Genomic DNA, 26,272 nt, shown 5'->3' on the forward strand with positions numbered 1-26,272 from the left:
GTGCACATCCTCACTGCACTGACACTGGGATGAGCAGGAGCAGCAGTGTGCACATCCTCACTGCACTGGGATGAGCAGGAGCAGCAGTGTGCACATCCTCACTGCACTGACACTGGGATGAGCAGGAGCAGCAGTGTGCACATCCTCACTGCACTGGGATGAGCAGGAGCAGCAGTGTGCACATCCTCACTGCACTGGGATGAGCAGGAGCAGCAGTGTGCACACCCTGACACTGGGATGAGCAGGAGCAGCAGTGTGCACATCCTCACTCACACTGGATGAGCAGGAGCAGCAGTGTGCACACCCTCACTGCACTGGGATGAGCAGGAGCAGCAGTGTGCACACCCTCACTGACACTGGGATGAGCAGGAGCAGCAGTGTGCACACCCTCACTGACACTGGGATGAGCAGGAGCAGCAGTGTGCACACCCTGACACTGGGATGAGCAGGAGCAGCAGTGTGCACACCCTGACACTGGGATGAGCAGGAGCAGCAGTGTGCACACCCTGACACTGGGATGAGCAGGAGCAGCAGTGTGCACATCCTCACTCACTCCTGCACACTCTGAGCACAGCCAGCCCTGCCAGTGTCCTCCTGTGTCACTCCAGACACCAAATCCTTCCATTCCTTGGCTGGTTTCTGTGTCTGAGGTGAATGTGGGTCACCGAGGCTGTGGTCTAAATGAGATTATTTCTACATTCAGTTTCATCACTCAATTGGTCCTAGGAAGGCACTTCTGTTGAAACATTGACCATGGACTGGCTGATTTCCCAGGGAAAGATTCTCTCCAGAGACCTCATGGATCAGGCTGGGATTCAGAAGGGAAAACAAGCCAGCATTTCCCAATAATTCAGGATATGATCTGGCTTTTTAAAGGTTGACTTCCAGCCTGAAGTGACCCTAAATCAACCCACTGGGGTCAGAAGCTCCTAAGGGCTGTAAAAAAAGGATGAAAACCAGTGATTGATGTGTAAATGACAATTTTTGGGGCTCTTTGCAGGTGGTTTTGGTGTCCATGCACAGCCTCAGCAGCAGGGTTAAAGCCCAGGGATTCACCCTGATTGTGTGGGATGAACAGAATTCTCAGGGGTTTTGGTGTCCATGCACAGCCTCAGCAGCAGGATCAGAGCCCAGGGATTCACCCTGATTGCCTGGGATGAACAGAATTCTCAGGGGTTTTTGGTGTCCATGCAGGGCCTCAGCAGCAGGATCAGAGCCCAGGGATTCACCCTGATTGCCTGGGATGAACAGAATTCTCAGGGGTTTTTGGTGTCCATGCACAGCCTCAGCAGCAGGACCAATGCCCAGGGATTCACCCTGATTGCCTGGGATGAACAGAATTCTCAGGGGTTTTTGGTGTCCATGCACAGCCTCAGCAGCAGGACCAAAGCCCAGGCATTCACCCTGATTGTGTGGGATGAACAGAATTCTCAGGGGTTTTTGGTGTCCATGCACAGCCTCAGCAGCAGGGTTAAAGCCCAGGGATTCACCCTGATTGTGTGGGATGAACAGAATTCTCAGGGGTTTTTGGTGTCCATGCAGGGCCTCAGCAGCAGGGTTAAAGCCCAGGCATTCACCCTGATTGCCTGGGATGAACAGAATTCTCAGGGGTTTTTGGTGTCTCCATGCACAGCCTCAGCAGCAGGACCAATGCCCAGGGATTCACCCTGATTGCCTGGGATGAACAGAATTCTCAGGCACGGTCACAGGACTCAGGACTCCCTCACTCTCTGAGCAGGGAATGCTCCTGGGTGTGTTTGTGAACAAACGTTGCTCATCCCACAGAGAGCTCTCAGTGCAAGCAGGGGCAGTGCCTGGGAGGTCTTAGAAAAGATGCAGAGATAAAAATAAGGGAAGAAAATCATCCTTATCTCAGGAAATGATCCCTGAGAGAGGCCACAGCATGGAGGGACAGAGTGCCACAAGCCCAGGGCCATCCCCACCAAACCCTGCAGCACAAAGAACACACAAGAGCACGTGGGAGGTTTCAATAATCGGATTTTTACCATTATTTCTGGAGCCAATTGGAGAGACAAAGCGTGGCTGACATCGGGTGACAGAGCACGAGCCCTCAGAGCACTCTGGGGTGACAAATTGAACAGACACAACAGGTCCCCAGCTCACACCAAAGGAAATGGCTCTCATAGTGACACTTAACACCCATGAGACAAATACACCACCTGGAAAGTCTCATTAGAAAGGTTCCTATGTTAAGGGTTTATATGAAAAAGCAGGAGTTCTCCACCCTGAATTCCTGATAGAAAACAGCAGGTAGAAACCTAAGGTAGAAATCTGGAGTTAGAGAAATCCTTTGGCAGCATGTTCAGTTACAATCAGGCCTTAAAAATAAATATGATCATGTCTAGAAGTATGAAGAGAAACACCAACCCCCTCTAAATACACTGGTTTAATAATAATTAAATTATTTTACACTATCTACAAGTTGCATATCACAGAGTTAGGAGTAGAAGAGGTGACAGAAGGACAAATCCTGCTTTTATAAAAGTTCAGGCATGTGTGGAGCTGTGTAGAAAATCTCAGACAAATGAGTATATACATTATTTATACTTAACAATTAACATCATCAAATCACATCTGGCTGGCTCAATTGAAGACTTCTCTTGGCCCAAAGCTCAGAATCCAGAAAAAACACCAATTTCAATTTCCTAACAAACATGGAGAATTGATAGCAACAAGAGCAAGGTTTAGTTCTACCCCAAACCAACTTGGAACAAAGTAAACTCTGACAAATAAAAGCTCCAAACAATGAGAATTTGGAACAGCAGCATTGAAATAAATTCATTTCCTCAAAAGACACAAGGAACAAGTTATCAAAACACTTCAGTATTGCCACGTGTGTTATTTGTACTGAGCCACTTCCAGGGGAAGGATCAAGACAAATTAAAGTCACGTCCAAAGGAAAGACAAAATCCTCCTTCCAATTGCACACATTTAAATAAAAAGTGATTTAAAGAGCACTTTTTGCATGGGCACAAGGCTGCAAGTGTAAGGTCAAGATAGCAAATAATGAAATAAAAGGAGGTGCTGAGTGGAGGGTGGGTTTTGTCACTCAGCAGCCTGGGAGTTCCAATCTGGGATGAAGTTTATACATCAAAAATGCTTATTTAGACATCTGGGAGCTTCCTGCGTTTAATGGAGTTATTTTTATCAGAAATTTGCTTCCATTATTTCCCCAAACCAAGGATTATCACTCAGCAGAGGTGGTTAAAAGCAGGATAAATGTGACCATGCTCCAGTGAGGAGGTAAATAGGAGGATGAAGTGATTTTTTTGTTCAGCAGTTGAAACAAGAAAAAGAAGGGATTCCCACATTCCCCAAGGATAATCCAGCCCATGTGCTCCCTTGGACAAACCCCACCCTTCAAAAAGTGCATCAGGGAAGAAATTCTTGGATTCCTTTTCTCCCCAGCTGCCACTCGTGGCCAGTTCTGAGGCAATCCCTCCTCCAGGGAAAGGCTCTGGATTTCCTGTGCACAGGAGCCCAATCCCACCCCCAGCACGTGGGATGGCCTCAGATCCCCCTTTCCCAGGGGTGCAGGAGCTCCTCTGGGCTCAGGGCTGGGTGAGACATGGACACAGGGGCAGAGACAGGAAACCCAAGAGAGGCAGAACCCCCTGGTCCCATCAGGGCGGTTCCTGTTCCACTCAGCTCCCCCTGCAAAGGGAACAGATCCTCAGAGGCTTCAGCAGCTTCCAACATTCTCCAGCCCCTCCTTTCCCACAAGCAATTCCAATGCTCCTTCACTTCTACATCCATCCAGAAAGGAAACCTGAAGAGAGATGCTGTGAGTTCCTAGCTCAACACCTTGGATCCACCTGGAGCATCCCCTGCCTGCTCTTCCCAAGGAGCCTCGTGCTGGCAGCGCCACCTCTGCCAAGACACCGGGGAATTGGAGGAAAACGTGTTTTCCTCAAGAAAAAACACAGCAATTCTCTGTGTTTTCCAAAACACACAGGCAGCACTGTCAAGCCCCTCTTTTCCTCCTCTTTCCACAGGGATGTGGTCCTGAGGGGCAGAGTTTCCTCTTCCAGCTGGAGACAGGGACCCCTTGGATTGCGCGGCGCGTCCTTCAGGAAGGGGACTCCCTAAAGCCACTGGGACAGAAGGATTACAGAAGACACCAGAGGAGGCAAAGCAACAGCATCTCAGCATCCTCAAGCTTCCAGAAACACATTGCAAAGAGAATTATTTTGGGACAATCTTTCAAAGATTCACAAGTGACGTCTCCTGAAAGCGCAGGGAAAGAGAAAAAAAAAAAGGGACTCAGAGGAATGGGGAATTATTTTAAACCATCCCCTAATCTAGTTCAGGATGCAGAAATGCAAATAACCATCAGAGCTGCTGCCTATTTTTACTCTGCACCAGCCTAACGCAGCGAGTTGGGCTCTTTGAGAGGAAGATGGACTTTGATATCCACGGCAGGGACTCCCAAAGACCGCCAAGCTCGGAGCTCCTCCGTCCCGGCTGTTCACAGCAGAGGCTGCTGATGGAAATTTGGCTGCTGCTGGAGCAGGGAATGAGCAGGAAGTGCCACGGGATAAGCTGGTCCTTGGTTGCTCTGGAATGCTGCCACGTCCACGGGCACGCCCATCTGGTGCTGGGGGAAGGCGGCGGCGGCGCCGGTGACACTCGGGACACTCGGGAAGGGCTGCGGCAGCGCGGGCTCGGGGCTGCGGGGACACAACACCAGCCACGCTCACAGGGACAGCACCACAGCACCCAGGGCACTCCCAAAACAAGCTGGGAGCCTCCTAAACATGCACATTTGACCAAAAGGCTCATCTTGGAAGCAATTTCGTGTTTTGCCGGCTGCAAAAATACGGTTTTTTACATGCACACTCTCAACTTCAATCAGCTCTGGCCTTGCACTTTCCCTCCTGTTACTCCCCATGTTAACAAACAGAGTTTCCCAGGAATTCCATACTTTTCATGCCTCTAACATGGCAGCTTTTATAGTTCTTGCACTAAGAAACATTTTCACCCTCAAAATTCTTTCAGCAGCTCAGTAATTCTAATACATAACTTTTACTCTTGCTCTTCAACTTACTTACTCTTGCTCTTCAACTTACTCTTGCTCTTCAACTTACTTACTCTTGAACTTACTCCTACTGTTTAATCTTCAATCTTTGGTGCTGGGTGCTTAAAGCCAAGGTCAGAGGTTCCTTCTCAACCTTTCTCTCTTCAAACCTTCCTGGGAAACCTCCTTGTGCAGGATCAGTTTTACCCAGAATAATGCTCTCGTTGCTCCCTGGTTGACTAAAATTGGTATTTTCCTCTCAAAAATGATGTGTCACTAAATGTAAACGCCACGAGAACGTGCAAAGTGGCAAAACTCCCCCCAGAAAGAAGGATTTGCTGGATCCATACCTTAAATAAGCAGCTGGAGGTGGCTGAGTGGCTGCAGAGTTGATGCTCTGAGGCAGAGACCTCACCTGGCCCATCTGCTCCGGGGCCAGGCTGTACCCTGGGGACATGGACACCCCCTGGATCATGTAATTCCCACTGGGAGGCTGCACAGGATACGACTGCAAAGCAAATCAAAGCCAGCAGATTTGGTGCTCAGCACGCTTTGGATTGAATCCACCAGAATATTCTACAGCTGGAAGCAAAACCTGCACTTGCTGCCAGTTCTGGTTTAAATAATGCAAGATTCCCTCCAAATTCAGGTGGCACGGGGCTGGAGTTGCTGGTGGGGGTTGGATTTGGGATAAATAGGTTTGTCCCAAATAAAGCCCAGCATTATCCTGCATTTCTAGGCACCGGTCGTGGGAGGAAACAGCAAACTCCAGTTGCCTTTTGGCTTAAATTACTTTGTAACCTCCAAATATAATGAATTTTCCATCGTTACTGGAGTTAAGGACACGGAATTACTTTTAACTGACATATTTTCAGATCTAGCAGTTGCCATGGCAACTATTCTTTTCCCACTGAACAATTAACATGAAAGTAAAATTCATTTCAAGTAAAAACCCTCATTCTGTGCTTTTTGAAAATCTCTCCTTCCCCTCCACGTTTATTCCTTAAGCCATCATTAGGGACAGTGTAAAACAGTTTGGAGCACAAATAGCACATGTTTAGAACTGATACAAAATGTTCATTTTTCTAAGGGCAAAAGGAGCTAAAAGCAGAGTGTTTCTAAATTTAGCAAAAAATACACTTGGGATTAATACACTGATATTCCAGTTCCCTCCCATCCCCACCATTAGATAAGAAGGGAACATTTTACTTGGAGATTGACATGACTCACAGCAAGAATACCCAGCAGGCTGCTGCAACACCCAATCCCAACTGCAAGAAATGAATTATGGAAGGGATCTGCTGGAATTCTCAACAGTGGCCAAGCAAAACCTTCTGTTCTAGTGCATAAATCCCCATCTCCTGCAAAGGTAATGTCAGATTGCTCGTGGGCTCCCTTTGGGTTTTGCTGTGATTTTTTTAAACCAGGGATAAGCAGCAGGGAATTGCCAGATCCCAGGGAATTTCCAGATGCCATGGAATTTCCAGACCCCAGGGATACTGACCTGCACAGAGACTCCAGAGGAGGTGGGTGGGAATTGTGCAGGGTGCTGGAGTTTGGAGTAGGCTGAGTACATGGGGCTCTCGTTCATCAGTTTGTTGTAGAGCTCCAGAGCTTCCAGAACCTTCACGTTCAGCTCGGATAACTCGGAATGTTTCCTGTTCCAAAGCAAATGGAGAGGGCACTGAGCTGCTGGGGCATCTTACATGGGGAGGAAAGGCCAGTGCTGCATGAAATATGCAAGAAAAATAAGCCCCTGAAAGGTAAAAGGTCATTTTCTAACCTACTAATATTGAAAAATTGCTGTTGTGTGACTGGAAGGAAAATCCAAGAGCTGTACAACCATTTCTGGCACCAAACCAGCAATTCCCAGGTGGAATTCCCTGCTCTTTCCACCCTCAAATCTCCTCAGGAGTCACAGAATCATGGAGTGGTTTGGGTTGGAAGAGACCTTACAAGGTTTCATTCCACCCTTCTGCCATGGGCACCTCTCACTATCCCAGGCTGCTCCAGCCTGGCCTGGGACACTTCCAGGGGCAGCCCCAGCTGCTCTGGGAATCCCAGCCCAGGCAGGAATTCCCAGTTCCCAATGTCCCACCCATGCCTGCCCTCTGGCACTGGGAGCCATTCCCTGGCTCCTGTCCCTCCATCCCTTGTCCCCAGTCCCTCTCCATTTTCCTGATCAGCCCCTTCAGGTACTGGGCAGCCAAAGCTGAGGAGGGAGAGGTGAGGAAAACCTGGAATAATCCCCACCTGAATCACAGGCTGAAAATTCCAACCTCTGGACAGCCTGGAGAAGGCTACAGTCACAAAATGCCAAAGTAAAAAGCATCCGTGACCTGTGCAGGGAATTTTGGGAGAGCAGCAATCAAATCTCAGTGCACACACTCAGAACTGGATATTTCAGCATTCCAAAATAAAGTTGGTGAGTTTTTCTTGCGAGGTTTTCTAGCTCAGGAGATGAAAGTACCAAAGAAATCTCATTAAACCTGCCCAATGTGAAGGAGATGAGTGAATAAATTGTGCTCACCTATCTATCTCTTCTAGTTTTTCATCTATCATTGGACCCATCTGTTGGCAGATATCTGTGAAGACAAAGTGGTGAGGCAGTTGGTGTCTTGCACAATTAAATGTTTAAATGCAGCCAGAAATATTTTATCCAACTACAGTAAAATTAATTTCTTATTTATATTTCAGGGTTGGGACTGGTAGATGGATCTTGCAAAGCTCAGGCATTTTACAGAGCTGGGAGTTATGCAAATGACTCTGCTAAACGTGGAGCTGGCTTGGAACTATTAAAAAAATTCAAATTATCCCCAGAGCCCCACACTCCCACGGTGAAATAAGTGTTCTCCAGCACTGTTAGTACAGAGCACAGCTCCCCTAAGCTTAAAATAAACACAAAGAACTCCCAGCTCAATCCACAAAAGGTAATTGTGAGAAGAAGCCATAAAAAAGAGCTCATTTAGTGCTGCAAGTACCTTCTGAGTTGAGAAGATCTGGAGAATCCAGCTTTAAATCCGTGGGATCTATGCTCTGAAGTACCTGCAGTGTTTTATCCATCTTCTCCTGAAAGGGGAAGCCAAGATGAAGAACTCTGATTTCCCAGCCATGCCAAGATTGGTTTAATATCCAAATAAAAGTTCTTTATAGACAAAGAATCACCTGCCAACATTCAGCACCGAAAGAATGCAAAAAGCCCAGCAATATTTTATTTTCAAGTGGCTTCATACCTCATCAATATAAACTGGCTCAGGTTCTGCTTTCTTAATTTCTTCTGCAGTGTCCTCAGGAACAGAGATTTTATCCACAGCTGCTGGAAGAACAGAGATGAGTTTCTTTTCTCTCTGTTGCTGCGATAACTTCAAACAAACATTTGCTCCTTGTTATTTTTCTGTGTGAAAAGACACTGTGACATTTGAAATGGCAATTTGTTGGATTTGTAAATATGTTGCTGACAAGGAATTATGGTGAATCGAACCAAATTTCTGTCACAGAAAACGGTAATGATTTAAAAGAGAAACAGAGACAGAAATTAAGGGGAGTCGTGGAGTGATCTGTGCTTGATTGTTTGAAACAAGGGCAGGATGTCTCTCAATCCTTTCCTGGGGCTGATAGAGGAGATTATTTTGCTGCTGGGCTAATTGGGATTGCAGCACAAAGCTGCCTTTGTGCAAGGACCCAGCCATCATTTCAGCAGGGAACTCACCTGCCTCGGGCTCCACGGACAAGTCAGAGGTGACGAAATTGGATGGGAACAGCCCCACTCCTCTGTGGTTCTCCCCCTTCCACCAGTTGGCATCACTGGGGAGACAAAGAAGGGTTACACAACTCAGGGGGCAGCACAGCCAGGGATATAGTTGGGGGTTTGACTGAAAATCTGAGGTTCAGAGACATATTTGGTGGTTTTTGTACCAAAACCCTGTGATATCTAAAAGAGAACTTGCAGGGATTAGCACAAAGCCAAACAGGAGCTGGGGCACAGGGGAGGGAAGGGAGGAAGAGGAGTCAGGGGATCACTGAAAATTGAACACAATCCATCAAATCTTTATATTGATTACTTGCCAGCCCTTTAAAGCTGTATATATCCCTAGAGGTGTTAACAACAATCATTATTTTAGCTATTTTTAATCAGTTTTATTCTTGGCAAATCTGATTCTTGCTAGCCAGAGGTTTAACAGCTGCTGGAAGCAGATGGAATGTGATGCCAGTGCATTTCCTTATGCCAGACAACCAACTAAGATTTATCTTCCAAACTACAAACTGGATGAAATACTCGAGGTTCTCCCCGCACTAAAAAAGATTTGAGGTCAGAAACTAAGAATTTGGAGAGATAAAAGGAAGAGAAAGGGATGTGAGGGAGGGCAGAGTGACAATGACACTTCTGTGGGGGGAGAAAAAGCATCAGAGGAAAAATGTGCTACCCTGAGAGAAACAAGAGTGGTGGAACAAAGTCAGCTCCACCTGAGTGTATTGTACCTGTCATCCAAAACAAAAATAATTTCTCCACTTTTAAAGGTGAGCTCATTGTCCTCGACAGCTTCAAAGTCATACAGAGCTCGCACCTTCCTCAGGCTCTGGGGGTTTTGTGGCATTTCTGCAGGTGGGTACAAGGACTTGGTCTCCATTTGCTGCTGCTGCTTCTGCTCTTGCAAAGACAATTCAATAGCTGCAGGTGGGGCAGAGAGGAAGAGAACAGGTTTGAGGGGTTTATGCCTGGAGACAAAGCAGTTGGATTTCTCGATTTAATCAAAACAGGATTTCTGGCTTTATTTAAACAAGGTCTTCTGTAGTGTTGAAGTTAAAATTTAAAATGCTGTGTGATGGAGAGGAATGTGTCTTACCCCACATCCCCATGGATGAGGGCAACACCTGGAATGCCACAATTCCCAACAACCCACTGTGGCATTGATTTCAATGAAATCAGGAAAGAGCCCAAATTCCCATTTCCCTGCCTTTTAACCAAACTTCTGGGGTCCAAGCCAGGGCTGAGACAGCAACTCACCTTTAGCTATATCCTCATCTTCTTTGGATTTACTGGATGAGGAGCCATTCTTAGCAGCACTGGTGGAAGCCTGCAGAGGTGGGAACAACAGAGGGACAAATGACAATGACATCTCCACAATTTGATATTTTTAAAAATTAGCAGCGAGTTGTTCCTGACCAGGTGGATTATGGAATCCAGGTGATCTCCAAGAAATAAAAAACACCACCCTTCAGGCTTGTTTCTGTTTTCAGCAGGGAAAAAAGTAAAAGAAATACTGAGATTTAATTGAAATAACTGATTTTATTGACATAATTATTTCAGTCATATTTCTTACAGTGAGACTACTCATTTAAATGACTCTTTCCACTTTTACACTCCCTTCAAGAGAGAAGATGCTCCAGTTGGGAGCTGCTGACTTAAATCCTACAACTCTCCCCAGCAGCACAGTGAAATCATTCCTGGAGTTTTCATTCCCACCAGGAACTGGAATTGGGTGCCAGTGCTCAACTCTTCCATGTTCCTGCCATATGTTTTACACATAGATCAGATTTAGAAGTGAAAACATCTTTGTGGAGGGAGGAGGGATTGTAAAAGTTAAAAAACTCACAGTGTTTGTAAAAGTTAAAAACCCTCTGTGTTTCATAGAGAGGGAAGTAAACTTTGTGTAAGGATATGGTAATAAAAATTGTAATTTTGATTTTCAGGACTGAATAATGTGGAAATATTTAGAAGTATCAGTAACAGAAGTCAGGAAAAAACCACCTGGCATCATATCTGCTGTTAGATTGGGCACAACAAACCAGCAGAAGTGAGAAATAAACCACTCCAAACCCAGGACAACTGCTGGGACAAAGAGGAAAAGGGGATTTGGGGCAGGGCACCAGGGCCTGGCACCCATCCCTGTCCCACAGCAGCTCTCACCTGGGATCCTGCTGCAGGGAATGTGACCCCTTCTTCCTTCAGGGATTTGATGGTTGCAGATATTAAACTGCATTGTGGGTCTTTCTGGAATTCTTCTGACCACTCCACCATGAGGGTTTTTAGCTTTTCACTCACTTTTGGGTGAGCCTGGAAGAACAAAATTGGACAAAAAGGGATGTTTGAGCCTCAAAATGAACAGGAGGAGCCGTTACCAAAATGGTTACCAAAGCCATTTCACTATAAATATGCTTAATTATTAATAATTGTGTAGATTGAGAAGATTTGGGGAGCAGAGTGTAGAATTCCTGACCTTTTGTACCCTGATCTGATATTCCAGAGAACAAGCTGAGCTCCTGGAGTACTAATTCTAGAGAAATTCAGGCTGCCTACCACACTTTCCCCAAATTTCTGCCTCTCTGTGTTACTCACCCTCCATTTAACCTCAATTTTCTCTTCATTCCTTCTCAAGTGTGCTGTTTTCTACTTCCCAAGTGGAAAACAACACACTTGAGAAGGATCTAAGTCTGATATAAGCTACTGAGAAGGATGTAAGTCTGATATAAGCTACTGTCTTTCCCTTCAAGAAATCCTCCAAGAAATCTTTCCCTACAAGAAATCTTCCAAGAACTCCTCCAAGAAATCCTTCCCTACAAGAAATCCTCCAATAAATATTTCCCTACAAGAACTCCTCCAAGAAATCCTTCCCTACAAGAAATCCTCCAAGAAATATTTCCCTACAAGAAATCCTCCAAGAAATCTTTCCCTAGAAGAAATCTTCCAAGAACTCCTCCAAGAAATCTTTCCCTCCAAGAAATCCTCCAAGAAATCTTTCTCTCCAAGAAATCTTTCTCTCCAAGAAATCTTTCCCTACAAGAACTCCTCCAAGAAATATTTCCCTACAAGAAATCCTCCAAGAAATCTTTCCCTCCAAGAAATCTTTCCCTCCAAGAACTCCTCCAAGAAATCCCTCCCTACAAGAACTCCTCCAAGAAATCTTTCCCTCCAAGAAATCCTCCAAGAAATCCTTCCCTCCAAGAAATCTTTCCCTCCAAGAAATCCTCCAAGAAATCTTTCCCTCCAATCCCCCTTTTGTGGCCTCTGCAGTTTCTCCTCAGATGCCAGGACAGCTTTGTGCCAGCTGAGAGAACATCACAAACCCCTGATCTTTGTCTCCTTGAACCAGCCTTCTCCTACAAAAATGGAGAATCCATGGGGACAATCTTTAGGGACAGTTTTTATTCCCAAAGTGGAGCTGAGCTGCTGGTAAAAGATGATTTGCTTGGAGTGGGGGCAAACCAAGATCCATTCATGCTCTGCCAGGAATTCCTGTGGCTGCCCCAGATCCTGGCACTGGGACAAGGCTCCCAGCCCAAGGAATCAGATCCCACCCAGGGCTGTGAGCCCAGCACGGGCTGAGCAGGGAGGGCACTGCCAGCTTTGGCCTCCAAACTGCATTTCTGAACCAGGAACTTTGCTGGGCTCAGGAGCACCACAAAGACATTTGTCACATTTGGCTGAACACATTTTCTCATGGAAAAGAGGGAAAAAGCCCAATTTTATTCATTATTCCTCCAAGGAGGCCAGGGCTGGGGGTAAGGGGTCACTATTTCCCAAGAACACAGAAATTGTGGTCCAGAACCCATCCCTGGGAGGGATCCCAGGATTCCAGCATCCCTGCCCATCCCTGGATCCCTGCCCATCCCTGGGTGGATTCCAGGATCCCTCCCCATCCCTGGGTGGGATCCCAGCACTCCAGAATCCCTGCCCATCCCTGGGTGGATCCCAGCATCCCTGCCCATCCCAGGGTGGATCCCAGGATCCCTGCCCATCCCTGGGTGGATCCCAGCATTCCAGGATCCCTGCCCATCCCTGGGTGGATCCCTGCCCATCCCTGGGTGGATCCCAGGATCCCTGCCCATCCCTGGGTGGATTCCAGGGTCCCTGCCCATCCCTGGGTGGATCCCAGGATCCCAGCATCCCTGCCCATCCCTGGGTGGATCCCAGGATCCCTGCCCATCCCTGGGTGGATTCCAGGGTCCCTGCCCATCCCTGGGTGGATCCCAGGATCCCAGCATCCCTGCCCATCCCTGGGTGGATCCCAGGATCCCTGCCCATCCCTGGGTGGATTCCAGGGTCCCTGCCCATCCCTGGGTGGAATCCCAGGATTCCAGGGTCCCTGCCCATCCCTGGGTGGGATTCCAGGATCCCTGCCCATCCCTGACTGGGATTCCAGCACTCCTGCCCATCCCTGACTGGGATTCCAGCACTCCTGCCCATCCCTGGGTAGATCCCAGGATCCCTGCCCATCCCTGGGTGGATCCCAGGGTCCCTGCCCATCCCTGGGTGGAATTCCAGGATCCCTGCCCATCCCTGGGTGGATCCCAGCACTCCAGGATCCCTGCCCATCCCTGGGTGGATCCCAGGATCCCTGCCCATCCCTGGGTGGATCCCAGGGTCCCTGCCCATCCCAGGGTCCCTGCCCATCCCTGGGTGGATCCCAGCACTCCTGCCCATCCCTGGATGGATTCCAGGATCCCTGCCCATCCCTGGATGGATTCCAGGATCCCAGGATCCCTGCCCATCCCTGGGTGGATCCCTGCCCATCCCTGGGTGGATCCCAGGGTCCCTGCCCATCCCTGGGTGCTGCAGGTCAGTGGAGCCCCAGGATGGAGCCTGGCTAATGGGAACACAGGCAGCACTTGCAGACCTATTTTTCCACAAAAGCCAGAAACACGAGAGCTGTGAACTCATTTTGCTTCCCAGCAATTTTATTACTTTCCTTAATTGCTTTGCTCAGCCTCTGATGATTGCAGGGATCTGAAAACTCCTTTTTAACCCATTAACCAGTTTTGTCTGCAACTGGAGCAGTAATTAGGGAAAAGCTGCTCCTGCTTACTCAATTCCTCACAGCCACACTTAGAGCCCAGCAGCTGCTTGAGCCCAACCATTTCAGTCTCCTTTTCTTGGCTATTTTCTCATTCAACATTCCCAGATTCTCTAAAAATTAAAAATATTGTCTGTAATTTCATCCTTTCCCTTGTACAAATGTCACTGCACTTCCTCATCATTTTCCCTTTCACTCCAGCCCAGGAATTCCCTTCAAGCTCAATAAAAACTCTCCTCAAGAAAAGCTGCACTCATCATGATCAAATTAATGGAGCTCAGGAACACAGATTTTAATTAAAAGTGCTCATATAATTTTATAAAAGTGTGAAGGATTATCAGCTGTCAGCTCTTTAACAGATTATTTTTTCAGAGTAAAAATGACACAAATTTCAGTGAAAACATAGAAAAATGTGCATTAACCACAACATAAATTTGGAGAAGTTACCAAAATAATCCTTCCCCCAGGACTGCAGGTTCTAAACCAATTTACCTTGTTTATTATAGCTCGAGCTTCAGTGGCAAAATCCCTGGAACACACTTCCAAATGGAATATCTTGCCACAGTTGGACACACAGGCTCCTAAAAGCTGCCAGCAGAAAGACAATTGGGAAAATGCAGGGCAAAAAAAAAGTACAAATAATCCAAAATAGAAAAAGTGCAAATGAAAAGAAGAGTGCAAATAATCCAAAAGAGGAAGAAGGAAAGAAGCAAATTGAAAAAAAGAGTGCAAATAATTCAAAATAAAGGGGGAAAAGTGAAAATAAAAATGAGTGCAAATAATCCAAAATAAAGGGGGAAAAGTGCAAATAACAAAGAGTGCAAATAATAATAATAAAGAAAAAAAAGTGTAAATAAGAGTGTAAATAATCCAAAACAAAGAAAAGTGCGAACTAAAAAGAGTGCAAATAATCCAAAATCAGGAAAAAAGTGAAAATAAAAGAGTGCAAATAATCCAAAATAAGAAAAAAAGGTGAAAATTTAAAAAAGAGTGCAAATAATCCAAAATCAGGAAAAAAGTGAAAAATAAAGAGTGCAAATAAACCAAAAAAAGGAAAAGAAACTGCAATTTTAAAAAGTGCAAATAATCCAAAATAAGGGAAAAAAGTACAAATTTAAAAAAAGAGTGGAAATAATTCAAAATCAGGAAAAAAGTGAAAATAAAAATGAGTGCAAATAATCCAAAATAAAGGGGGGAAAGTGCAAATAACAAAGAGTGCAAATAATAATAATAATAAAGAAAAAAAAGTGTAAATAAGAGTGTAAATAATCCAAAATAAAGAAAAGTGCAAACTAAAAAGAGAGCAAATAATCCAAACTAAAGGAAAAAAGGTGTGAATAAAAAAGAGTGCAAATAATCCAAAATTTTAAAAAGTGAAAATAAAAGAGTGCAAATAATCCAAAATAAGACAAAAAGCAGCCAATTTTAAAAAGAGTGCAAATAATCCAAAATAAAGGAAAAAAGTGAAAAATAAAGAGTGCAAATAAACCAAAAAAAGGAAAAGAAACTGCAATTTAAAAAAGTGCAAATAATCCAAAATAAGGGAAAAAAGTACAAATTTAAAAAAAGAGTGGAAATAATTCAAAATAAAGGGAAAAAAGTGAAAATAAAAATGAGTGCAAATAATCCAGAATAAAGGGGGAAAAGTGCAAATAACAAAGAGTGCAAATAATAATAATAAAGAAAAAAAAGTGTAAATAAGAGTGTAAATAATCCAAAATAAAGTGCAAACTAAAAAGAGTGCAAATAATCCAAACTAAAGGAAAAAAGGTGTGAATAAAAAAGAGTGCAAATAATCCAAAATAAGGGAAAAAAGTACAAATTAAAAAAAGTGCAAATAATCCAAAGTAAGAAAAAAAGTGCAAATAAAAAATACTACAAATAATCCAAAATTAGAAAAGTGTAAAAAAATAAGAGTGCAAATAATCAAAAATAAAGAAAAAAGTGCAAATTTAAAAAATGAGTGGAAATGATGAAAAATTTTTAAAAGTTAAAATAAAAAAGAGTGCAAATAATCCAAAATAAGGGGGGAAAAGTGCAAATAAAAAAGAGTGCAAATAATCCAAAATCAGGAAAAAAATTGAAAATAAAAAAGAGTGCAAATAATCCAAAATAAAGGAAAAAAGTGAAAAATAAAGAGTGTAAATAAACCAAAAAAGGAAAAGAAACTGCAATTAAAAAAGTGCAAATAATCCAAAATAAGGGAAAAAATACAAATTAAAAAGTGCAAATAATCAAAAATAAAGAAAAAAAGTGCAAATTAAAAAAAATGAGTGGAAATAATAAAAAAAATTTTAAAGTTAAAATAAAAAAAAGAGTGCAAATAATCCAAAATAAGGGGAAAAAAGTGCATATTTAAAGAGTGCAAATAATCCAAAATCAGGAAAAAAAGTGAAAAATAAAGAGTGCAAATAAACCAAAAAAGGAAATAAAACTGCAACTAAAAAAAAAGTGCAAATAATCCAAAATAAGGGAAAAAAGTGTAAATTTAAAAAAGACTGCAAATATTCCAAAATAAGAAAAAAAAAGGTGCAAATTTAAAAAAAAGTGCAAATAATCCAAAATAAGGGAAAAAGTGTAAATTTAAAAAAAGAGTGCAAATAATCCAAAATAAGAAAGAAAAATGCAAATAAAGAGTGCAAATAATCCACAATCCAAAAAATCCACAATAAACGGTAAATCCAGCAGGGACACTGATTTACTGAGGTTAATCAAGGCATGAATGAATTGATCAGTAAATGTTTAATTGCTGCATTATTGAGGTTTTTGGGGGATTTGGGAACGGACTCACTGTGAGAGCCTGCAAAGCCACGTGGGGAACTTTGTGATTCATCCTCTTCATGATGGCTTTAAGGCAATCCTTGGCTCTGCAAAGGAGCAGGAAATTCAGGAGAAATGAGAATGGCAGGAGCTGTGCAAGGAATGGGCCCAAACCTCCACCAGAACTGAGCAAAATGGCACCAAAGCTGAGCCTACTGAGGGAAAATGGCACCAAAGCTGAGGTTATTGAGGGATAATGGCACCAAAACTGAGGTTATTGAGTGAAAATGGCACCAAAACTGAGCCTACTGAGGGAAAATGGCACCAAAGCTGAGGTTATTGAGGGATAATGGCACCAAAACTGAGGTTATTGAGTGAAAATGGCACCAAAGCTGAGCCTGCTGAGGGAAAATGGCACCAAAGCTGAGCTTATTGAGGGAAAATGGCACCAAAACTGAGCCTACTGAGGGAAAATGGCACCAAAACTGAGCTTACTGAGGGAAAATGGCACCAAAACTGAGGTTATTGAGGGAAAATGGCACCAAAACTGAGCTTATTGAGGGAAAATGGCACCAAAACTGAGGTTTTGAGGGAAAATGGCACCAAAACTGAGGTTATTGAGGGAAAATGGCACCAAAACTGAGCTTACTGAGGGAAAATAGCACCAAAACTGAGCCTACTGAGGGAAAATGGCACCAAAACTGAGCTTACTGAGGGAAAATGGCACCAAAACTGAGGTTATTGAGGGAAAATGGCACCAAAACTGAGCTTATTGAGGGAAAATGGCACCAAAACTGAGGTTTTGAGGGAAAATGGCACCAAAACTGAGGTTATTGAGGGAAAATGGCACCAAAACTGAGCTTACTGAGGGAAAATGGCACCAAAGCTGAGGTTATTGAGGGAAAATGGCACCAAAGCTGAGGTTACTGAGTGAAAATGGCACCAAAACTGAGCCTATTGAGCAAAAATGGCACCAAAGCTGAGCCTACTGAAGGAAAATGGCACCAAACCTGAGCTTATTGAGGGAAAATGGCACCAAAACTGAGCCTACTGAAGGAAAATGGCACCAAACCTGAGCTTATTGAGGGAAAATGGCACCAAAACTGAGCTTACTGAGTGAAAATGGCACCAAAACTGAGCCTACTGAAGGAAAATGGCACCAAAACTGAGCTTACTGAGTGAAAATGGCACCAAAACTGAGCCTATTGAGGGAAAATGGCACCAAAGCTGAGCTTATTGAGGGAAAATGGCACCAAAGCTGAGCTTATTGAGGGAAAATGGCACCAAAGCTGAGCTTATTGAGTGAAAATGGCACCAAAACTGAGCTTACTGAGGGAAAATGGCACCAAAACTGAGCTTATTGAGGGAAAATGGCACCAAAACTGAGCCTACTGAGGGAAAATGGCACCAAAACTGAGCCTACTGAGGGAAAATGGCACCAAAACTGAGCTTACTGAGTGAAAATGGCACCAAAACTGAGCCTATTGAGGGAAAATGGCACCAAAGCTGAGCTTATTGAGGGAAAATGGCACCAAAGCTGAGCTTATTGAGGGAAAATGGCACCAAAGCTGAGCTTATTGAGTGAAAATGGCACGAAAACTGAGCTTACTGAGGGAAAATGGCACCAAGCCTGAGCCTATTGGAAGAAAATGGCACCAAACCTGAAACTACTGAGTGAAAATGGCACCAAACCTGAGCCTAATGAATGAAAATGTCACCAAACCTGAGCTTGTTGAACAAAAATGGCACCAAGCCTGAGCCCGATGAACCAAAATGTCACCAAATCTCAAATTACTGAACAAAAATGGCACCAAACCTGAATTTAATGAGCAAAAATGTCACCAAACCTGAAACTACTGAACAAAAATGTCACCAAAGCTGAAGCTGCTGAACAAAAATGTCACCAAATCTCAAACTGCTGAACAAAAATGTCACCAAACCTGAATCTGCTGAACAGAAGTGTCACCAAAGCTGAGCCTAATGAACGAAAATGTCCCCAGAGTGACCCTTTCAGGGCTGGGCAGAGATTTCCCCACTGACCAGTCTGTCTGTCCTCAGCTGGGCGTTGGATTGGCAGAAATTCCCTTTTCCCCCTGGCATTCCACATCCATTCCCAAAAATCCTGCTGCCAGGCCAGGAAGGGAAGCAATTGCATGGCTTGGGCCAGACCATGAAGGAAATGTCCCCAGAAAATGAGAGGATTCAATCAATGGGTATTTTATTTTATATTATTTATATCATCTATTTATTTAAATATTAAAATAAATATTTTTATTATTTATATATTTATTTATTTAAATATTTAAATAAATTAATATATTTATTTAAATAGTTAAATAAATATTTGTATTATTTATATATTTATTTATTTAAATATTTAAATAAATATTTGTATTATTTATATAATCTATTTATTTAAATATATAAATTATTTCTATTATTTATTTTCACTCCCAGCTCTTGGATCCCCTTGCCCTCAGGCTGAGGACACAAAGGTTTCCATCATTTGTTTCAGCACAACCTGAGGTGAGTGCAGAATAATAAAGAGCTTTTTAAATGCTTCTGCTGAGGGCTTTCCACACTTGAAATGAGCATTAATGGCTGGCAGGAGCTCAGGCACATCAAAGGCTTCATTAACACTGATATTTGGAACATTTAAAAACATGAAATCCTAAAAAAAAACCAAATAAAAAAGCTGATGCAGCATTTAAAAAATAGTATCACTGCCAGATACTTGGGCTGCTGTTTTAGAAAAGTACAGGAAAGCCTCTGTGCCAGAAAAATACACTTTTAGTCCTAATATTTTCATTTTATTTCATGTACACACCATCCAACAAAGTCAACTCAGTTCTTTTAAGTTGTATTTTTATTTAGGGTAGGCAAAAATCTTCATTATTCTCAAGGGCAGAAAGGAAGAAAAGGACACGAAATTGAATTAAAAATATGCCAGCAGCAGTGGCATTTCAAATTCAGAATTTGGGATTTTATTTTCTATATAAATATATATATTTCCATTTGATTATGCCTTTTATATATTTCTATTTCTCCATATGTATTTTTTTTTTAAATCACAGAATTTTTTACAACATCTCTTCCTCCAAAACCAGATTTAAAACAGCTCCCTCTACAAAAGTCTCGTGGCAATAAAAAATTTGATTTGTAATGAAGGACTCAAAAGAGTTTTTTTTTCTTCAGAGCTAAAGATTCCCAGACTGAACAGATTTGCTGTTATTCCTTGTGGCAGGTAATCAATTCAAACCAAACCAAAACAACCAAAACAACCCCAATTTTAATGTTAGACAGAACTGCTAAAAATTCTGAATTACTTAAAAATTCTAATTAATTGAAGATTAATTCCAGAGTTAATCTTAAAAATTGAAGATTAATTCCAAATTTAAAAGATGCCATCACTCAAAAATTCAGCAAATACTGTTGGCCATTTTTCAGAATCACTGAAATTCCATTTATGTTCCACTCAGGCTGAACTGATTCCAAGTGATTTGTGCTCTGATCCCTGTGTTTTCCATTTTCTCTCCCCTTTTCCCTAACAACCAGACACAGCCAAAGATCACAAGAAGCCCCAGCTCCTTGCCAGGTGTTTTCCTGCACAGAAATTGTTTCACTCTCTCCTCCTGGCACAGCCACTTCCCCACATTGGTGCCAGATGATGAAATGTGGGTAACTCAGGTGTGCTGTGCCAAAGTGCAGGAAAAAGCTGCAACGTGCTCAGTGCACACCAAGGGCTCTGCTCCAAATCCTCCTGGAGCTTTTCTTCCCAAGCATTTCCAAGGCAGCTCCATGTACTTGGAGCTGGGCTCTCTGTGCCATTTTCCTCCTCCCAGCAGCACAGAATTCCCAGGAATGCTGAGGCCCAGCTTACCCATTGGGAGTGCTCCCAACCTTGTCACAAATATCCATGATCAGCCCCCAGTCCTCACTGGTGTTGTATTCATTTGTGGCTTTTTCTGGAAAGAAAAAGAAGATTTATGAAGTCATTTCTTTATTGGGTTTAGATTTTATCAACGCAATGCATCCCAAATTAATATTTCATGGATTCCTGGGATGATTTGGGTTGGAAGGAACCTTAAAGCTCATCTTGGCCCACTCACTCTACAGATTAATTAATAAGGCTTAATGGTATTTATTTGTGCTTTTAAGTTTTTATTAGCCAGCTTATTTAAATCCCATGTAAATACTGCAGTTCAAGTAATAAACAGCAAATTCAATGTTTGATTGCATTTGCTGCTTCAAGATTAAGTTTTAACCAACTAAGCTCAATTTTATTTTAGTTTTGCTCAGCAGAAAGATTTCCACAAAGGGAACACAACCACAGCACCACCAGTGTCCCAAATCCCTTTTGCTACAGATGTAAAAAAAAATGGAAATGTAGAATTTTTGCACACAAACTGGTATAATTTATCCACACAAACTGGTATATTTACTTCGAGGAAGTAAATATTATTTTGAAACCACAAACCTTCAAAACTAACCCCAAAAATGACAGAATTGCTACGTTTTCTTTTAAGTGCATCAATATTTTAGGGCATGAACAACAAATTCATGGATGGTGTGGAAAAATAAATGAGTGCCTGCAATTTTAAATACTTAAAAAGAAAAAAAAAGGAAAATCAAGTGAAATCAGCCTGAGGAAGCTGCAGATTTCCTGGCTCTGCAATCCCTAAGGAGTGAAAAGATTCCCAAGGATATCCTGAAGTACTTAAGTACTTCCCAAAGATCCATTGCAATTTCCCTGAGTGGAAATAATCCCAACTCCTGCACGGCACCAGGAAGGTTTGATCATCACAGCTACACCAGCAAGAGTTCACCTCAGAATTAGGGAATTATTTTGTTTGGAAAAGCCCTCCCAGCCCATGGAGTCCCAGCTGTGCCCATGCCCACCCTGTCCCCAGCCCAGAGCCCTGAGTGCCACCTCCAGAATCCCTGGGACACCTCCAGGGATGGGCACTGCAAACCTCCCTGGGCAGCTGCAATCCCTGAGCCCCCTTTGCATGGGGAAATTCCTGCTGTGCCCACCCTGAGCTGCCCTGGGCCAGCCTGAGGCCGTTCCCTCTGCTCCTGGCCCTGTGCCCTGGGATGATCCCAAACCCCCCCTCCTGTTTGGGAATTCCAGACAGTCCTGTCCTGCTGGGAAAGCCTGGCCAAGCTGGGATGTGCTCCCAGATTTGCTGATTTTTAGGGTGAGGGTTGCCCACATGAGGGGGTTTGCATGGCTGGGAAATCCTCAGGAGCAGAAGTGCAGGAGGACAAGGAGGGCTCTGAGCCCCACATGCTCAGCCCAGGCCCAGGGCACTGCAGAAATGCAGCCAAATATTCTCCCTGCAAACCTGGCATTTACAGCCCAAAACATCTGGGACTTCACCTCTGGCCTGGCTGCTGGGCCAGGGTTGGAAATGGCTTTCCATGAAGGAATTGCCCCAAAATCCACCCTGGGCCAGCCTGAGGCCGTTCCCTCTGCTCCTGTCCCTGTGCCCTGGGATGATCCCAAACCCCCCTGGCTGTGCCCTCCTGGCAGGAGCTGGGCAGAGCCACAGGGTCCCAAAACAAGCTCAGCCCCCAGCACACCACGCTCAGAGCTGCTCCCTCCCAGCTGCCAGCACATTCCCACAGGAGCCAATTCCCTGCCCTGCACCCACCCTGTGCTGGGTGCAGCTGTGGGATCCCAGCTCTGTCCTTCCCAAACTCTCAGGGATCTGGAAGTTTCCCTCCCTGCCAGCATGACAAACTGAGCAGCAGCTGCTGCTTTCCTTCCCTAAATCCAGGATCAATTCTCAAGGATAACTCCCTCACAGATGCTGAGACAGAGCAGAAGCAGATGTGGGAGGATGCATTTTCCAGGAGTTTTCCAGAGGGAAGGTAACCTTTAAAAACATGGAAGGACTTGTCCTCTGCAGCCCCCCAGTTAATGAAGGAACACAAGACCTGAGCTGGCTTTCATGGAAATAATGAGAAAAGCAAAATGAGCTGCTTGGGGTGCTTTGATAATTCCACGGGCAAGGAATGGCTTTTCCCTGGTTGAGCTCCCTGAGCTGAGCTGCTCTGTGGTTCCAGGGAACACTGCCAGCCCAGAAAGGGGAGAGCACTCACACGAGCAGCTGGGAAGGGGCTGGGAATTGTTGGCTGCTCCCACTGCCAAAAGGAGAAATGCTTGGAGAGCTCTGCCCCAAAGCACTGCCACAGCTCCTCCAGGAAAGGGGAAAGGGAAGGGGAAAGGGAAGGGGAAAGGGAAGGGGAAAGGGAAGGGGAAAGGGAAGGGGAAAGGGAAAGGGGAAAGGGAAAGGGGAAAGGGAAAGGGGAAAGGGAAGGGGAAAGGGAAGGGGAAAGGGAAGGGGAAAGGGAAGGGGAAAGGGAAGGGGAAAGGGAAGGGGAAAGGGAAGGGGAAAGGGAAGGGGAAAAGGAAGAGGAAAGGAAAAAAGAAAGGAGCTTTGCACTGAGGGGAAATTTTCAGGATCATCCTTGATCATTCCCACCGCAGGCAGGGAGCAGGGAATGCCCAGGGGCAAGCAGGGATGTCCTCACCCCCTGCAGGGCCTCTCCAAGCTCCAGCAAACACCTCCTGCTCCTGGAGCCCTCCTGGAGAGGAGGGCAGGGAGACAAACAGCAAAGGGAAGGAGGCTGCTCCAGGGCTGAAGGGTGTGCGAGAGGAAGGACAGAGCTGGGGAACAGCGAGTGCACGTGGAGTCCGAACACATCCAGACAGGAAATGTCAAAGTCCCAAAGGTTCTGGGGGTTCCTGGCCAAGCAGAGCAGCCACGCTCCCCAGAGCTCCAGAGGGTTATCCCGGGATGTGCAGCTGTGTCCAGGCACATTCCAAGGCTCTGCTCAGCTCTGGGGGCTTGGAACCACTGAGCAAAACCAGGTGTGGCAAAAAATAATAACACTGGGGGAAAAATAATAACATGTGGGAAAGCAGAAATAATAATAATAAATACTAGAAAAAGAAAAAAAGGAAATAAAACCTAAGGGAAATGGAAGCCCTTGAGGGCTGGGTTGGGTAGGAAGAGGAAATTCCTTTTTCCCCACAGGTGTTCCAAAAAAGAGCAGCTCCGCATGAAGAGGCAGCTGGATCTGCCCCACTGCTGCAGCCAACAAAATTCCAAATTCAGCACCTCCCCAGAGCACCCACATGTGATAATCTGATATCTTCCATGGTCTAATTCACAACAGAATACTAATTTGTTTAAAGCTTCTAATGACAAAGTTTTCCTGGCAAGGGACTCTAAGATTTAGCCCCAATAATTCAAGTTCCTATTCTGTTGCACATGCTAAATTTTAATAAGTGATAATAAGAAGTTATAACTACTAATGTTAAAATACTAAAGTTATAACTTTAATATTAAAATAGTAAAGAAAAAATACACTGAGTAAAGTTTGAGAAACTGGAAGCAAACAGAGTTGCAGTTTTGAAGTTCTGCAGCCTGGGAGTCCTTGAAGCATTTAAGTTTGTTAAAGAATCCTGCAGAGTTCAAAAAAAATCCACTTGAACAAACACATCAGTTTGAGCCACGTGAAATGTGAGTGTGGTCAAACAGCAAACTGCACCAGGGAACTGAAATTAGAAGTAAAATAATAAATAAAATAAGAAACCAGCTCAACTTATACTACAAACAAACCAGAGATTGTGTGGCAACAAGAGCACTCAATCTCTCCCATTTTGGCTGGGACAAAAATCCCAGGAATGCTGAATTCTTCTCTTTCCTAGGATCCCAATAAGAAAGCTGAGCCCGGTGTCTCATTTATTTCTCTGCTTTTCTCAGTGCTGCCATTGAGAACAGGCGTTGGTTGTGTAACAAAGAAGTGACACTGAGCACGAGTTGAAGAAAGCACAAGTCAGGGCAGGAAACAAAACAAAACAACTGAGTCACTGTCTTCACCCCAACTCCAGGCAGGTTTTGTAATCACTGAATCACAGAATATCCTGAGCTGGAAAAGACCCATGAGGATCATCCAGTGCAGCTCCTGCACAGCCACCCCAACACTCCCACCGTGTGCCCTGGGGGGTTCTGGGGAAGCTGCTGGGAAGGAATCCTCAGTAAAAGGAGGAAAAGCAGCAGATGTTAGAGCTGCCACCATTCCCTGGATCCCTGCAAACCCAGCAAGGCCAGGAGGCACAGAGACACCTCAGCCATGCTGGAAAAGCTGGGAAACTTCAGGAGTCAGAGCAAAACAGACACAAACCATTCCTTCATGTAGCTGAGGGGAAGGGAGAGAGGGACCCAGGGATCCTTTCCCTGCCAGAGCCCCCAGCCCGGCCAGGATGGGTCAGGAGCAGCCAGGGAACCCTGAGCTGGAGCACCCTGGGCCCAGCACAGCCACAGGAGCAATCCCGGGATTATTTTGGGTGGAAAAGCCCTCCCAGCCCATGGAGTCCCAGCTGTGCCCATGCCCACCCTGTCCCCAGCCCAGAGCCCTGAGTGCCACCTCCACAATTCCTGGGACACCCCCAGGGATGGGCACTGCAAACCTCCCTGGGCAGCTGCAATCCCTGAGCCCCCTTTGCATGGGGAAATTCCTGCTGTGCCCACCCTGAGCTGCCCTGGGCCAGCCTGAGGCCGTTCCCTCTGCTCCTGGCCCTGTGCCCTGGGAGCAGAGCCCGACCCCCCCGGCTGTGCCCTCCTGGCAGGGAATTCCAGAGAGGGAAAAGATCCCTGGGGATCCTCCTTGGCTCCAGCCTGAGCCCCTGCCCAGCTCCCTCAGGGATTCTGCAGCCCCTGCCCAGCTCCCTCAGGGATTCTGCAGCCCCTGCCCAGCTCCCTCAGGGATTCTGCAGCCCCTCAGGGTCCCTCTTGTCCCAGAGCTGTCCCCATCCCTGGAGGTGCCCCAGCACTGCCCTGGGGCTGTGTCACACCGGGGCTGGCACGGCCCAGGGACCCCCGGCCTCCTGCCCACCTGGGCACCCCTGGGCTCGTGTTCAGCGATGGCACCAGCACCTCCCAGGGCCTTTTCCACCTTTCCAGACACTTCCCAGCCCGGGGCATTCCCAGGAGCAGCACTCGGCCTCGCTGCCTGCCCAGCTCCCAATGGCCGCCGGTGCCTCAGGCCAGCCCTGCTCCCTCAGCACCCGGCCCGGGCCGAGCCGAACCTGCCAAGGGAGCACTCGATCCTCCTCCGGATCATCCACCGAGACACCCAACGGGATCGGGCCCGATCGGGAGAGGGGGAGCGGGGAGGGGAACAGGGAGAGGAAAAGAGAAGGAAAACGACTAGGAGGAAAAGGAAGCGGGAAAAGAGGAGGAAGAGAAGAAGGCAGGGGACGGGAGGCCGCCCTGCTTGCCCTGCACCGGGCCCAGCCGCTCACCCACGTCCTGCTCGAAGGGGTTGGCGGCGAAGAGCGGCATCTCTGCCCGCCGTGCCGCCGCCGCTCGCCCCGCACCGACTGACCCGGCCGGAGCCGCCGCCGCCGCCGCGCCCGCCCCGCCTCGGCTGCCCAGCGAGCCGGGCTGCCCGCCGCGCCCGACCGCCCCGCGCGGCCCGCGCCGCGCCCGCAGCGCCGCGAAGCGCCGGGACGAGCGGCCGGCCGGGGTAAGAGAGGAGCCGCCCGGCGGGCCGGGGGGGAACGAGGCGGGCGGCGGCCCCGGGAGCGCGGCGGCGGCGGCAGGCACTGAGGGGGACAGCCCCGCGGCGAGGGGGCCTCGCGGGGGCCTCGCTGACGGGGCGCTGCGGG

At 45.8% G+C, this 26,272-nt stretch overlaps 1 protein-coding gene and 2 long non-coding RNA genes across 4 annotated transcripts; 2 read left to right on the top strand and 1 right to left on the bottom strand.

Moving 5' to 3' along the window:
- Positions 1–1,981: 1,981 nt before the first annotated feature.
- On the bottom strand, positions 1,982–26,065 carry STAM2 (signal transducing adaptor molecule 2). 2 transcript variants are annotated; one of them, XM_071435515.1, is made up of 14 exons: positions 25,907–26,065; positions 20,471–20,555; positions 16,622–16,697; positions 14,323–14,418; positions 10,947–11,093; positions 10,044–10,113; positions 9,518–9,707; positions 8,748–8,842; positions 8,272–8,351; positions 8,020–8,107; positions 7,569–7,623; positions 6,543–6,696; positions 5,389–5,546; positions 1,982–4,691 (listed from the first exon to the last, which is right to left on the bottom strand). In XM_071435515.1, the coding sequence occupies exons 1-14, from the start codon at positions 25,944–25,946 to the stop codon at positions 4,490–4,492; spliced, it is 1,536 nt and encodes a 511-aa protein (XP_071291616.1). In that variant the 5' UTR covers positions 25,947–26,065; the 3' UTR covers positions 1,982–4,489. The 2 variants fall into 2 exon arrangements, with proteins under 2 accessions (XP_071291616.1, XP_071291615.1); XM_071435514.1 differs by having other exon boundaries at positions 8,272–8,354.
- LOC139593953 (uncharacterized) lies at positions 14,595–15,305 on the top strand. Its single transcript, XR_011680456.1, has 2 exons — positions 14,595–14,955; positions 15,179–15,305. It is a non-coding gene; the product is annotated as an uncharacterized lncRNA (long non-coding RNA).
- LOC139593954 (uncharacterized) lies at positions 16,217–16,412 on the top strand. Its single transcript, XR_011680457.1, has 2 exons — positions 16,217–16,281; positions 16,379–16,412. It is a non-coding gene; the product is annotated as an uncharacterized lncRNA (long non-coding RNA).
- Positions 26,066–26,272: the final 207 nt, after the last annotated feature.

Source organism: Agelaius tricolor, unplaced genomic scaffold, assembly GCF_023055355.1.
Source record: "Agelaius tricolor isolate 1412-34295 unplaced genomic scaffold, bAgeTri1.0.p SCAF_10, whole genome shotgun sequence".
Classification (NCBI taxonomy): Eukaryota; Metazoa; Chordata; class Aves; order Passeriformes; family Icteridae; genus Agelaius; species Agelaius tricolor.